The 13,817-nt window shown below is 35.0% G+C and overlaps 1 protein-coding gene across 8 annotated transcripts in view; it reads right to left on the bottom strand.

The window, feature by feature from the left end:
• Positions 1 to 13,817, bottom strand: part of LOC132205568 (serine/arginine repetitive matrix protein 1) — a 49,510-nt gene that overhangs the window by 34,511 nt on the left and 1,182 nt on the right. For all 8 annotated transcript variants that reach the window (XM_059634673.1, XM_059634675.1, XM_059634668.1 and 5 more), the window contains exons 2-3: positions 4,891 to 4,981; positions 1,705 to 1,773 (exon numbers count right to left, since the gene is read on the bottom strand). In XM_059634673.1, the coding sequence (XP_059490656.1) occupies positions 1,705 to 1,773; positions 4,891 to 4,981 (160 nt within the window). The remainder of the gene's footprint in view (positions 1 to 1,704; positions 1,774 to 4,890; positions 4,982 to 13,817) is intronic.

Here is a 13,817-nt window from a genome sequence, read left to right as displayed (position 1 = left end):
AGTGATAAAATAATGAAAAAGTAATAATACCAAGTTATTTTGTATAACCTTGAATGAATATCCAACCAGGATTTGTTTGCTCGGAAGCAGCAGTTCCTTTAATCTAGGCCTGCATATTCGTGTCCTCGTGTTGCATGTTGCCATTACTATTATTTTTTTTTTGTTCTGCTTTCACTGCAAACTCGATGCCGCGGCTGAATGGAGAATAAATAAAATGCACTCTGACAAGAAAACACAAAGTGCATTCGGCGGTTGTTTTCCTCTGGGGCAATATTTCACCATTTTTACATTGCATTGAGGCGAAATTGCTCTGCATCAGTTTCCGCAAAGCCGCAGACAAAGAAACTGTTGTTCTGTATATTTCTTTTTATCAAAGCTTGAATTTGCTATTAATCTTGATTGTTGCAATGTTGTTTGAACTTTTTAAACTAAAAAAACCAGAAAAAAACACACATTCGCGAATTGTGCCGCTATTCAAATTAGAGGGTCAAAACGACTTTACTTATATTTAGGATCATTTTTAAAGCTTTTGATTCAAATTTTTTAATTTGGAAATAGTTAAGAAAGTAAGATTCATAATCGAATTAAACCTAGCGTGGTGTTTAATTAGGTTCTGGCCTAATAAATTCCACTGCGGAACGATTAAAGCGTCGTCGCCTGCGGAAAAGAGATTGCGTGTTTTCCGGCCGACGATTTGCACCCCCAAAACACATGGCAGCTGAGAATTAGCTGCTGCGTGCCGAGCTATTTAATTAGTGTTGTTTCGGGAAAGACGGAGTCGTGAAAAGCAAGAAGCGATTTGGGTTATATTCGAAAGGGCAAGCAGGCCAGACTGACGAGCGTTGGAAAGGGCAAGGAGAGAAAGAGAGGCGGAAAATCGATCCGATAATCATGAGGTGCGCCTCGTGTGCGCTTATTTCACCCGGCTATGTACGAACGAAGCCTAATTTTCCGGTCAGCTCATACATCGCAACTGCAAAAACGAGCCAACCGAAAATATATACGGCAGTCTGGCAAGCACATTAAGCTTTCACTACTTCGCTGATGAGATGGTGGTGAGATGAAGATGCGGGACCAGAAATTTATTTAGCTTTATAATTAATTACTGTTCTCCCACTCTTATGGAATTTTCGGTCAAAATATCAATTTTTCTGAATAAAATTTTTATTTTGTTAAAAGAAACTTAATTTTAATCTGATGAATATAAAAATTTTATTCAAAATATTTTTTTTAGATTAATTTAGTTGACTGGTGAGAAAAGCCTCTTTATCATTTTATTTTTTTTATTTTTTATTATAAATCTTTGTGCTAAAATTAATTCTGACAATGAATCTCTCCAAATCTTTTCATTCTGATTAAAAAATTATATTTTAGATTAAACGCAAATTAATTTTTTTTTCAATATTATCACCTTATTTTGAACAATTTTTAGATTTAGCATTGATAGTGGTTTACAACTAGAAAGAAAAACCATTAGAACTTTTTTTTAATGAAATTGACACTTTTGAATTAGTTTATATGCTATTTTTTTCAGTTTATGTAGCCCCTTTTAAATGGGCTTTTTCACCAGTTGAAATGAAACTTTTTCCTTTTGATATTTTATCAAGAGCTGCGTTTTGAACTTTTTCATTTGCGCCGCCCTTAAACTTTGTAATTAAGTTTCTGGTCCCGAAAATAGATGCTGGGTGATTTTTTCGGACTCACCAACGCCGCTAGCATTGCAGGGCGGCTGGTTGTCCTCTTCAAAGTTGGCATGAGGGTCCGGATTGCCTCCTACAACAAAAAGAGGCCACACCTGAAGAGCAAAGCCACAGGTCCATACTCGAACTACTCTGTGGCTACACCGAATTTTCGATCCTTTTTAATTAATTCTGGCCTAAATTTTTCTCCAAAATCGGATAGAATTCGTTTCAATGTTTAAAATTCATGAGATGCGTGGGTAGTTGGTCCTTTCCTTAGTTAAAATTCAGGCAGACGCTTTAACAAACATCGCCCAACTCTTTCGACCGCGACGCTAAGCCCTTTTCTTTTTTCCTCTCGTTATTTTTTTCTTTCTTTGTTTTTCGCAAATCCATAAGCTTATTTTGCGAGTTGCCGCAATGGCAGTGAGAAAATCGAGTCAATGTGCCTTTTTTATACTCGGAGTGCCTTTTGGAATCGGCGCGTGAACACACACAAAACTGCCACGAGAGAGAATGGAAAGAGGGGCTGTTCGAAAGTGATATTTGGCTTGTTTTGTGGGGCGCCGACTTTTTTATGAAAGCGATGAAACTTTTCGCTCCTTTGAACCGCGCGGTTGACGAGAAGAAGAAGAAGAAGAGATGTGCATTATTCACAAAGGGACTATGTATCGTTTCAAAAGAGCTCGCTCGTCAATGACAATCAACGATTGCGATCTACGCTCTCAAGCAAAATTGCGAGCATGTCAAAGAAATGGAAAGAGAGATACGATTCTCAGTGAAATTGAAAGGAAAATTTGGCTGAAAAAAAAATGCAATCTAAAGAATAGTTCTGGGAGATTTTTAAAGCCTTATCATAAATATTGAGAACTGCTAAAATTATGAACTAATCTCACAACAATTATAATTTTAAGAAATTTCGATTGAGAACTTATTTTAATTCTAGTCAAAATTTTTACAAAATGAAACCCTCCTTAAATTATATAAATTTCAATATTGGGTTGTTAGACAAGCCTTATAATATTATAGCAAAAAATTTACTTTTTTAAATTAGCTCTTATGTGCAAACTTTAGGACTCTTGATATATTATTCCCTTTTGATAGCTGAGTAAAGGATAAAAAATGTTTTTACCTGCCAGCGTTTTATAAGTCGCGTTGCGTTTTTTGACCCTTTTCACAGAGTATTAAGAAGCACTCTCGGCCGGCTTGAAAACGCCCGCATGGCAGAAAATGCCACACAAAAAATCACCTCCTCAACTTCTTCCTCTTATAAAAGCAAAAAACACGAATATCCATCTGCAAAAGTAGACGCGTCGGCGCCGAAAACTTGAATGAACCGTGGCTTTTAGGCAAGCCGGATCAATGCGCGACTTTTCTGTGGGGCGGAAATATCCCCCCGGTCACGATATCACATGTGTAATATGTTCGCCGCCGCCGCATTTGCGACGACGATTTATTCCGACGCCCTTTTCGTTCTTGGAAAACGCGGGGCCCGCGTCGTTGACCTCTCAATTTTACGAGGGAGAAAATATTATGCAATATAAAGAGCGCAACAGACGTCAGAACGCGGGGGGCTTAAACCCTGCACGGGTTCTATTTGAATAAAAAAAGGCTGTTTACAAACTCAGTCAGTGTCATTGTAGGTGAAGGCCGCGATCAAGTCATTTGCTGAGACATTGTCCTTAAATGGAGGCATAAATTTAAGCCTGTGGTGCAGAATAATGAATAATTATCGTCAAAATATAATTATGAGCTGAGAAAGTTTATAAAACTGAGAAACTTTATAAAACAATCCAATTATTTTTGAATTAAAAATCATTTTATTGAGAAGAATAAATAAACATTTTCAGAACAAGAAGATAATGAGGGGGATCTAAAAGCTTCAGCCATTGTTGATTGTTGGTCAGTGGCCAAGTAATTCATCACTCACTGCTTCTGTTATTTTTGTGTGTCCGATGATCTTTTTTTATTATTCTTTTTTTTTTCATAGTTGAGCATCACTTTTGCACAAATATAAAAATTATATTCAGATTTTGCTAGGTCAATAAGGACTCCTTAAACAAATAAATTTTCTCAATTCATCTAGTGAGAAGGATTAATTTGTGATTATTTTTATTAATGTAATTTTTTTTTGTTCTTTTCTCAATCGTAATAATAATAATTCACTCCATGACGTTAAAATAATCTAATTTTATTTTTAATTCCAATGTTAATAGGAATATTACAGGCAAACATTGCAATTCCGTTGCCAACATTAAATAAGCAAGCTTTAATTAAAAAGGAACTTTTCCAGTGGAAATATTCAGGCTAATTTTCAAAGAAAACCACTGTGAATAACAAATTTCATCAAAATCTTGATGGCTATCCTCTGTTATTCATCGAAATTATAGCTCAAAGTCTACAAGATCTTTGGACACAGGTTAGAATCTACCTCATTATTCTTTTTTTTTTTTAATATGAATGAAGATTGAAGTTTTTAAAATATTATTTTATCCTGTTGGAATTTTTGATAATTTTAAAAAGCCTTTTCAGGTAAATTACTCCCAAAAACGGTTATAAGTCTAGATGAAAAATAATTAATCCAATTTATTAAGGCATGCACTCAGCAAAACGAGCGCTTTTCGTTTGCACAGGCTTAAATTTTTGCCTTCCACGTCAGTTACACCGTGGATTTGCACCCGCTTTCCGGGGAAAACAGCGCGTTTTGCCTGCAGTCGAATAACCAGCTGCAAACAAAGTGCTTCAACGACATTCACACAAACTGCGAGAGCGGAGGTTCGCCTCGACCACTCGACTATTTCCAGCCTTGGGGCATTCAATGCCTCATTTTCTGCACGTCGCCAACGCTTTTCCATTTTCCTTGGCGGAAAAAAACCTAGCCGACCAAGTGTCAAAACAGACTCGGAGCGGAGCAAATTGAAAGCGGCGCGAACATGAATTTTGCTGCCAACTTCGTAATTAATATTTTTACTCCGCAACGTTCTGATTTTTTTTTTTTTTTACGAGAGGACTTTGCGCCAAGTCATGATGTAATAATTTTAAAGAGACGTATACGAAAATGTTATTTTAGGAAATAATTGGATTTTTATCCGACGACTTCACAAAGGACCAACTACACCGTGAAAATCATTAATTTTTCCATGCCGACGGTTTTCATATAGAACTTTGATGACGAGTGCGTGGAAAGAGTGCGGTCTGGGTAAATATTTACCTGAAGCCGACTGGGGAGGCCTGCGGACCACTTCCTGCCTCGGTCCAGTGTACTCGTGCCATCGGTAAGTGCTTCTGTACTCGGAGTGCAACTGGAACAAGGAAAATACATTTCTATTAACACTAATTTTCCTGCACGTTTAAAAAAGATCAATATTAACAATTATTATTTATCCATGTAGAAAAACTTTCTAAAATAAGTGGAAAGATTTTGAAAAATTGTCACGCAAATTGATAAAATAATTTATGTGAATTTTAATTTTTAATTTATAAGATGTAAGGGGAAAGTTTCGATCAATTGAGAGAAACTATAAGTAGAAAACTTTTAACTGATTTTGATATGATTTCTCTAATGAATAGTTAAAGTCAATTACAATAAAAATAATTACCATTTTTCAGTTTAAAAATCAGAAAACATGTAAAATTGCACTAGTTTCAAACAATTAATTTAAGACAATATTTATGAGCAGGCTATAAATATTTAAAATTAAACTATTAAGCTAAAAGGAAATCAACATATTAGTGGAAAAATATTTTAAAGAGACCTTCTGTGAGAAATCCGCTGTTTCATTCAATTCCTTAGAAAAATAATGAAGAAAAAAAATAATGAAAAATATCATATATAAAAGTTTTGGTAATTATTTTAAAATAATGCTATTTAAATTCATCTTATAACAATCTCGTAATAAATTGTGTGTTAAAAGCACCCTTTTTCACTCTTGACTTCACAAAGAGTGCAAATTGTACATAACGCAGATGTGCCTCAAGATGAAAATTAAGTCTTTTCCCCTCCCAGTGTTTCTCGCAGGCGAAGTTTAGATCGTAATTTGCAAGAGACCTTAATGTGCATAAACGCAAATAAAGCGCAATTTGCCGGCGGCAGGAATGAAATTTAGCCGAGTACCTAAAAGCGGGTTTGTTGCGCAATATACAGAGCCAAATTTATGGCCGGTGGGCGGGAAATTCGGCCTGAGAAGCATCTTGCAGCTCGACGCGCATAAATTTCGCAAACAGCCTCCAGCGGATGCGAAATGAATAATTCGTGTCGCGTGACGCTGTATTATGAATTACGTGCATGCATACACGGCGGTACGTGTTTGTTTGAGATTAGAATTTACACCAGAGACTGCGCCGAAAATATGTGCACGGACGTTTGAGTCCGTCAACGGTTAATTCGCTGCCCAAATAACAGTTGCGTGAGAGAATTAATGCTAATTTGATGTGGAGTCTCAAATTCCGTGGTGATTTGTTGGTTCGAACAGAAATTAGAATACAAAATTAAGGTAGAAGAATTTTTCAGTCAAGATTGAATCATGAAAAATTGAAATCCAAGCAAGTGGAAGAATAAGTTTTTAAATAAAAATTGCCTTGCATTAAAAAAAAATCTCAAAAGATGTAAGTAAGTTCGAATTTTTTTTGCACTCCATATATAAAATAGCAAAATTTTCAAAATTATAAAATAATAATAAATAAATAAAATAATATTGCTGATTTCTTTTTCAAAATGGTCTCGTTTTCACGTAATTCAATTGTTATGCATTGTAGATAAAAATTAAGTTATTTTTCAATTGCAGTAAGACTGTTAAGTCAACTCTGGTTAAAAATAACAACATGAAAATTCAGCGTTGTGAGCTTTCGTGAAATATGTCATGACATGTGATGTAGCTATAAAATTGTATACGCTTTGGATTAAAATTAAAACAACATGCTTATTTCGTAATAAAATAGGCACTTTTTTCCATAATTATTTTTATAGTTATTTCTTCAAATTCAATCGCTTAAAATATGTTATAATTATAAACACTGCCTATATTTAGTTTTAAAATATAAAATTTTCAATATTGGAGATAATCGCATCTGTGGCTATTTTTTTATAATATTAACTAGTATTTTAAATTATTATTATTATTTTGTTATAAAAATTATTAATACCCCCAGGCATAATCTAATAATAATACTATTTTATAAATTTTTATAGCAAAAAGCACTATTTTTTTATAAATTAAAGTGATATCAAAGTGTGCTTTTTGTTCAACGCAAACAAAGGCAGCGATTTCGACAAAGCAGCTCTCGGATGAAACGTTATTATTCCTCTCTTTGAGCGGCGAAGCGAATGTATAAAAATTTGGTATCGACGTTTTGTCTTGTTCTGGCTCTCTTTTGCTTGCCGACAAAGTAATGCAGTGAGCCGCCGGGACGAAAATAAATGAGAAACAAGACGGGCCAAAGGAGAAAAGAGAGACCTTATCGCGCTTGGTAGATTTGCATGTTTCGGGCACAAAAAGAGCCACACCCATGAAATCGGCCGCCGGACGGACCAAGAATGAAGGAAAAAATCGGCAAGATGTCAAATTGAATAGAGCCCTTTCGATTCATGCCTCATAGAAATGTGAATGTGCGCACGTTATGAATTTTCTCCGTCAAAAGAGCCACTTCGATAATATTTATTGCCTTTTTCAGTGGAAAAATGTTTCCGTATTACGTGACTCCATTGTTCTTTCATGAATATATTTTTCTTTTGACGGTGAAAATATGACCTAAAGAGAAAGGTGGCGTAAAAACAAAATCAAATAGAGATTAAAAAGAAAGAAAAAAGTTTTAGTTCAAACAATGATTTTTTTGTTATAAAAGTTTCCAGGCTGACACTGGAATTTATACATCGTACATCTTTCACATTAATCACTGTTTAAAAATTCAAACTAGGGGTGATTTTCCCATTAAAAATATTTAAAATTTGGAGTCAATATTAATTAATACACAGAAAATTGCTGTTTTAACAAATCTCTAGTGTTTCAGCAATCAGGACTAATTTTTACGTCAGTTAATTTTTTTTAAGGGATAAGATTAACCTCCGATTTATCAGTTTAAAGCTTTTTACTTTTTTTATAGCCGTACGTTATATTTTGGTTAAGAAATTCTGTTAGCTTTCAAGAGAATTAAACCAAAAATTCAATTTTAATTTTTTTTAAACTTTGACTAATTAATCTATAATTTATTTAATTTTTATCTAATTATAGCAAAATAACAAATATTTGTAAATCTAAAGCAAAATAAAATAAATTATTATTCAATTGCAAGTAAGTGGGGACAGAAGAGCTCAATATAATCCATCGACCACCTTGTCGTCGCCATTTGCGTCACTAGCCAGCAGCAACAGAATTATTTCTTTGCCGGTCGGATTAAAAGCAAGAAAAGCCGAAACAAATGCAGAACCCGTACATTATACACGGGGTGGTGGCGCAAAATAATGAAAATATCTCTCCCCACCAGAGTGGCGGTTGTCTGCGGAGGAAGTGTTTTATTGCCTGCTGGCAGCCGACCAGCCCAATAAGTCGCGATTTGCACCGAGTAAAGCCCTCGTCGGGGGTGATTTTTCACCCACGCTGCTTCATTTTACACAATCAGGACTTTTTGTCGCTCGGGAAATCGCTTCCAAATCCACAAGAGAGCCATACATAAATCTCCACATAAAAAAAAAATAGAAAAGCCCTGTTGTATAAATTACAGAATTAATTTAATAATCTTTAGTTATATTGGCCAGAGAGAGAAATATTATTAATCTGAACTATAATAGAAAACTGGAGAATCAAAACAATGAAATTAAAACATTAATAATTACAATTTTTTTTCTTTAAAAAGGTTTTTCAAGTAGGCGATTTTTAACCACCAGTTTATATGGAAAACGATGATTGAAGTTCGCCCTCAATTAACCTCTATTCTTATTTTACTTTGCAAGACACATCTTAAAAAAATTTATTGTTTGAAATGATTACTTACCTGTGTAGCCTCTATTTTCACTAATCTGCTTGCAATTGATGGACTTTTTAACTATTTGAAAGCGAGAAGACGCTTTCCACGAGCACCGACAATCGAATTGATCGGTAATGCAAAATTTACAGTCCATTATGATGAGAGAAGTTGCTACACCATACTTATCCATTTATCAACTTTTGCGAGTGTTTTTGGTTTTTGCCATCAGCTGTTTATGATTTGCCCGCCAAACAGCTGCTGGAAAAGTGGGAAGGGGAACTCGAGGAAGAGATCCAAGATCCAAACTGATCCAAACAAGCTTGTTCTTGTTCAGCGCTGGCTAATCCGAGCCGATTTCTCCCTTGTTTCATAATATATTTGTATTGCAAGCATCGTTTCTCTCAAGAAAGTGTGTGGACAAGTGAATTAACAACTCGACATTCTGCTAAAATTACGTTGTTTTGATCAGTTTGGAGCTTTGAGAGCGCCAGATAGGATCGGAGCGGCAAGCCCGCCATGTAAAGTTCACGTTTGTTTCGTGACTTAGTTGTTCGCCAAAGCTCAAGTGAGGAAATTTGGTGACTTTGATTATGTAGTGCATCAAAGTTTGATAACTTTTGACAGCATTCGAGTGCCAAGAGTTCCAGGATGCTGAGACGTTCGTCAACCTCAGGTCAACCTGTATTATTTCAGGATTTCAACAAACAAGTAAGTTTCCTATCTTTTAAATTTTTACCATTTCAATAAGTTTCGTTACTTTTTACTTGCTTTTGAAGTAAAATTTGTATCATTTTGGATAATTGTAGTTTTCTGCAAAACCAGAGGGAAGAATTATTAGGTAATAATTTGAGATTTCCAAAAGTTTCTACGAATAATTTTTCCTCCGGACAGATATATCATGAATTTTATTCTTAAATTATTTCAAATTTTGGAATATATTGACGTTTTTTATAATTGTTCAATGCGTTTTCTTTAAAATAAATTGTATGAACAAGGTAAGCATTCAATGAAAGCTTTCAGGCGTGTTATTAAATTCAAATGAGCCAGAAATGGAAAAGATAAATCTTTTCCATTTCTGGCTCATAAATTTATTTTCCAATTTTGCTGAAAAGTTAATTTTAAACCTTCAAATATAAACAATACCAAAATTACAAGAACGCAAAAAATACTTATTCAAAAACAAAGTCCAGAATAGCAAGCTAATTATTGTATTTTGCAGAAAACTGGTACATGCGAAAACTGATATATATCATCTCATTAAACTGAAAGTTTGAATTTTGCTTCATACACGTTTGTATTAAATTCAATCAAAACTTCAATAACGGGTGTACAAACGCAAATGGAGCTGTAAAAGCAAATTTCCGGGCCAATTAGCCAGACACGCACCTCGCTCTCTCTCATAAAAGCACGAATCGCCGTCACTAGGGCGGCCAAATTGGCCGAATGATGCATTGCGCTCATTACTTGGGTGTTTGATGAGCTCCGACGAAATTCGCACTAACGCACCCGATATTAATTTCCTACATAAAAATAATCCTCCGATGGCGAAAAGGGCCTTCTTTGTGCGGGGAGAGACTCGCAATTTTGCATCAAGTGAAAAAAATTATTATTCTCTAAAATATAAAAGAAAAGAAAAAAAAAGAGTCTGAGAGCGGCGCGGTGTTGGGTGATAAAAGGCCGCCAGAGAGGCCCTTTCAATGACACGCCGCCGAGCATCGATTTTGCTCGTGGGGGATGAAAATGAGGCGATAATCTCCATTCACGTGTCAAGAGCGTGCTTTCAATGGGAAAAATTAACAACTCGAAATAGCAATGAACCGTTGATTCCTGTTACTTGTTTTGTCAAAACACAGGGTTTTGCTGGAAAATAGGACGTCTATTCTGGGAAGCGCCCCCATTGGACGGCAATTACGAATTGTAAGCCCGACAGTGTAATTTAACTTTGGCACGGCTAATTTGCATAGCAGACAGAGTAAGTAGCTGAACCGGCGGCAGAGGAAAAGTTCTTGGGTCAGCAATTTTCTAGGATGGGAACAAACACAAACAAGCACAAAATCTAAAGTGCTCCATAGAAATGTTCTAATGCGTTTGAAAAAAACTTCTTTTGTTCCAAAAGATGTGAAATTTTCCTGTTTTCACAATTTTATAACAAAAAATAATCGGATTAAAATATTTTTTAAGGATCTGAAATCTATTTTTAGACTAATAATGTTTTCCTCAATAAAAACTTGCAATCGGCTCAAATCATGAAATTTTGGAGAAGCAATTGATTTTAAACATACGGAATTAGCCAAAACCATATAAAACAATTGATTTGTCAAATAAAAATTATAAGTAATTCAGCGTGGAAATATTTTATTCCTCAAAAGATGTATTTTTCTCAATACAAAATTTCATCACATTAGGGTCTTGTGGTTTTTTTTATTATTTTTAAAGAACATAAGATCTTGTCAGCGTATTTCTATTTTATTTTTATGTGAAGCTATAATTCAAATCTAAAAAATATTCCTAATTTTCCTTGTAACTTTTAAAATTGAGCTATATATATTCTTAAATAATATTGCTCTAAAAAAGCCGTCATCGTATTTTTAAAAATTCATACAGTGCATATTATTTATTTTGTTATTGTTGTTTTAAAGCCCACATTTTGAAAAGTACATTGTTTACATTCAATAATTGAACCAAAATAAAAAGGTCTTAAAGAAACGGAATTGCTGGACATTACTCATCACTCGCAAGAATTTCGCTTAAACCTCCGTATGATCAAAAAGACTTTTGTGTTTGACCAGAAATATACTTTGTAAAATACGTTTTGAAATGAAAAACTGCAGCAGTCTGAGTCCTGTAGTCGATTTTCCGCAGTGGCTGGGGACGAGATTGAACGGTAAAAGTGTCTGCAGCCGATCACATAATAGCTAGTTTCCTCCTCGGAGACTTTCGGCTGAGAAATCATCCCTCGGCCATTTCTCTCACTCGAGTGTAAACCCTTCTTCTTTATACAGCAGCCGGATTTATCTTTTTTCCTCATTCGTCCCTGGCCAGAATGATACATTTTTCTTGTGGCAATTCTGATGTACCCCAGGCTGCACTTCCTTTTGGCGACGTGGCGAAAAAATCGACGCGTATATGGAAATTTGATATGACGGAGGGTGCAAAAGTGCAGCACAGATGGTTATAGAAGTGAAATATGGCGTAAGGGTGGGCGAGCAAATAAGGTAGGGTTGCGATTTAGTTTCGCAGTTGCCGACCGCACAGAAGAACCGCAAAAGCAAATCTTTCAGGGCCAAGTTAACTCAAGTCTAGACTCCAGACCGGTACAATTATTTGCGTGTTAAACCATAAATTACTCAATAATCCAGCCCGTGCGAAATTGAAATAAAAAAGCACCAACGCACTGATTCTAATTTTCATTTCTATTAAAACAGATTTAAGAATTCTTCGCGATTCTTGAATTTAAAGTATTAATTTTATTGAAGAATAAACATACCATTCTGAAATAAATAGGAATAGAATGGGTTATATTTTTATTATTATCAATATAACTGTAGTTTTTTTTATTAAGATTACGAGATTTGTTTACTTGTTAACTTTATTTGAGAATTTTTATTAATCAAAGTTTAGAAATTTTACAAGTATTTCACAAGCCATAAGTTGTATTCTCCCTTCCCTTCATATAAACTTGTCAGCAGCAAACGTTCTTTTGATGTTTTAGATTTTTTTAAACTCGTTATAAGTTGTGGAACTAAATTGAAAGGATATTTGATTAAAAGTCATTCACGCGAGAATATAGATAATCAGCGCGTATTTTTTATCAAATACAACTGACGACAGAGGTGATTTGATTTGCAAAATTAGGTGTTGAAATTTTATTCAATATTGGCCTGTTTAACAAGTTAAAACAAACTCGTTTACAGTGGTAATGAGCTGTGAAATGCAAAAATTGCATAAATTAAATTCCAATGCAGTTGTATTAAATTTGCAAATCTCTCGTCTGTTTGAGCAGCGGAAATACATGCATATGTTTGCGTTGTAAATTATGCAATTGAGCGGCGGCTGTGAAACGGACTGCGCTATTTTCCCCGTGCTATGCACAAAACTGCATTATATTGTGCTCGGCGTTCGTCGCGCCAGTCGGTGTATTTTTACAGCGACCGAAGCTGCACAAGTGTGAGAGGGTGGCGGAAAATAAAGCTGCTAATTGAATGTGTATGTGTGCTTCAGCCTCATTGATTTAGCCTCCCCGACTAACTAAAACATACACATATTAAAAAAATGAATCCACTTTTGGCCTGCGTAATTAATTTAATCTCGCCCGGGCAAAATAAAATCTGGCCCGCTGGAACGTCACTGCTGATAAAGCAGCCAAGAGTTGTAATTTTCGGCGACGTCGAGGCAAAAAATCTGCAGAATTGCGAAGCGCATTTTTTGGCGCGCCGCCAAACGCCGAGCAGGAACGGCTCTGTTTGTACCTGACAATAATTAGCGATTTATCTCAGACTCCGGGAGCATTTTTCGCCTCCGCCCACCCATAAAAAGAGAGGCAACCCGCATTGCTCCACATACGAATAATGAATAAAACGGCGCGGTCTCTCTTACTCGTGTTTTGCTTTCCTTTCTCTCTTCAAAAAGGAAAAAGTCGCTTTTGCCTTGATTACAAGCAGAAATTTATTTCCACCTCTGTCTTTTCCGTCTTGTATTTTATTGAAGAAGAAATTTTACTCGCAAGGTAAACAAATGCAGCAGAGCATCATGTTCAAATTTAGCAAACAACAGAAAAAGCACGTTCGGCGTTTTTGCCCTGATAAATTCAACCACGCCCATAAATCATCAACGCGTGCGAAAAAAGCGAGGCACAGAATTGACAGGTGATAAATTGGCGTTCAATTTTCAATTGGCAAAAGAGCCTGACTTCACCCAAGGGCGTGGAATTATACGTGTCAAAATTTTTGTTTTCAAATTAAAAATGAATAATTTTTTTATGTTTAAAAGTCTCTATAATTATGGATTATTGAATAATAATTATTAAAGTTATTAAATAATTAATTTTCAAAAAGGTATTTAATGCATTTGATTTGCAATTATATTATTAATTTAAATAAAAACAGAAGATTGATAATTTGTTGGTTGCTAGTAACTTATCTATTTTATTATTAGAATTTTTTTAGAGTCCTATTGTTG

This window comes from Neocloeon triangulifer, unplaced genomic scaffold (assembly GCF_031216515.1).
Source record: "Neocloeon triangulifer isolate White Clay Creek 2 clone unplaced genomic scaffold, ASM3121651v1 ptg000003l, whole genome shotgun sequence".
Taxonomy (NCBI): domain Eukaryota; kingdom Metazoa; phylum Arthropoda; class Insecta; order Ephemeroptera; family Baetidae; genus Neocloeon; species Neocloeon triangulifer.
Note: the sequence above shows the minus strand (reverse complement) of the source record. Positions and strands in the feature narration are given on the sequence as shown.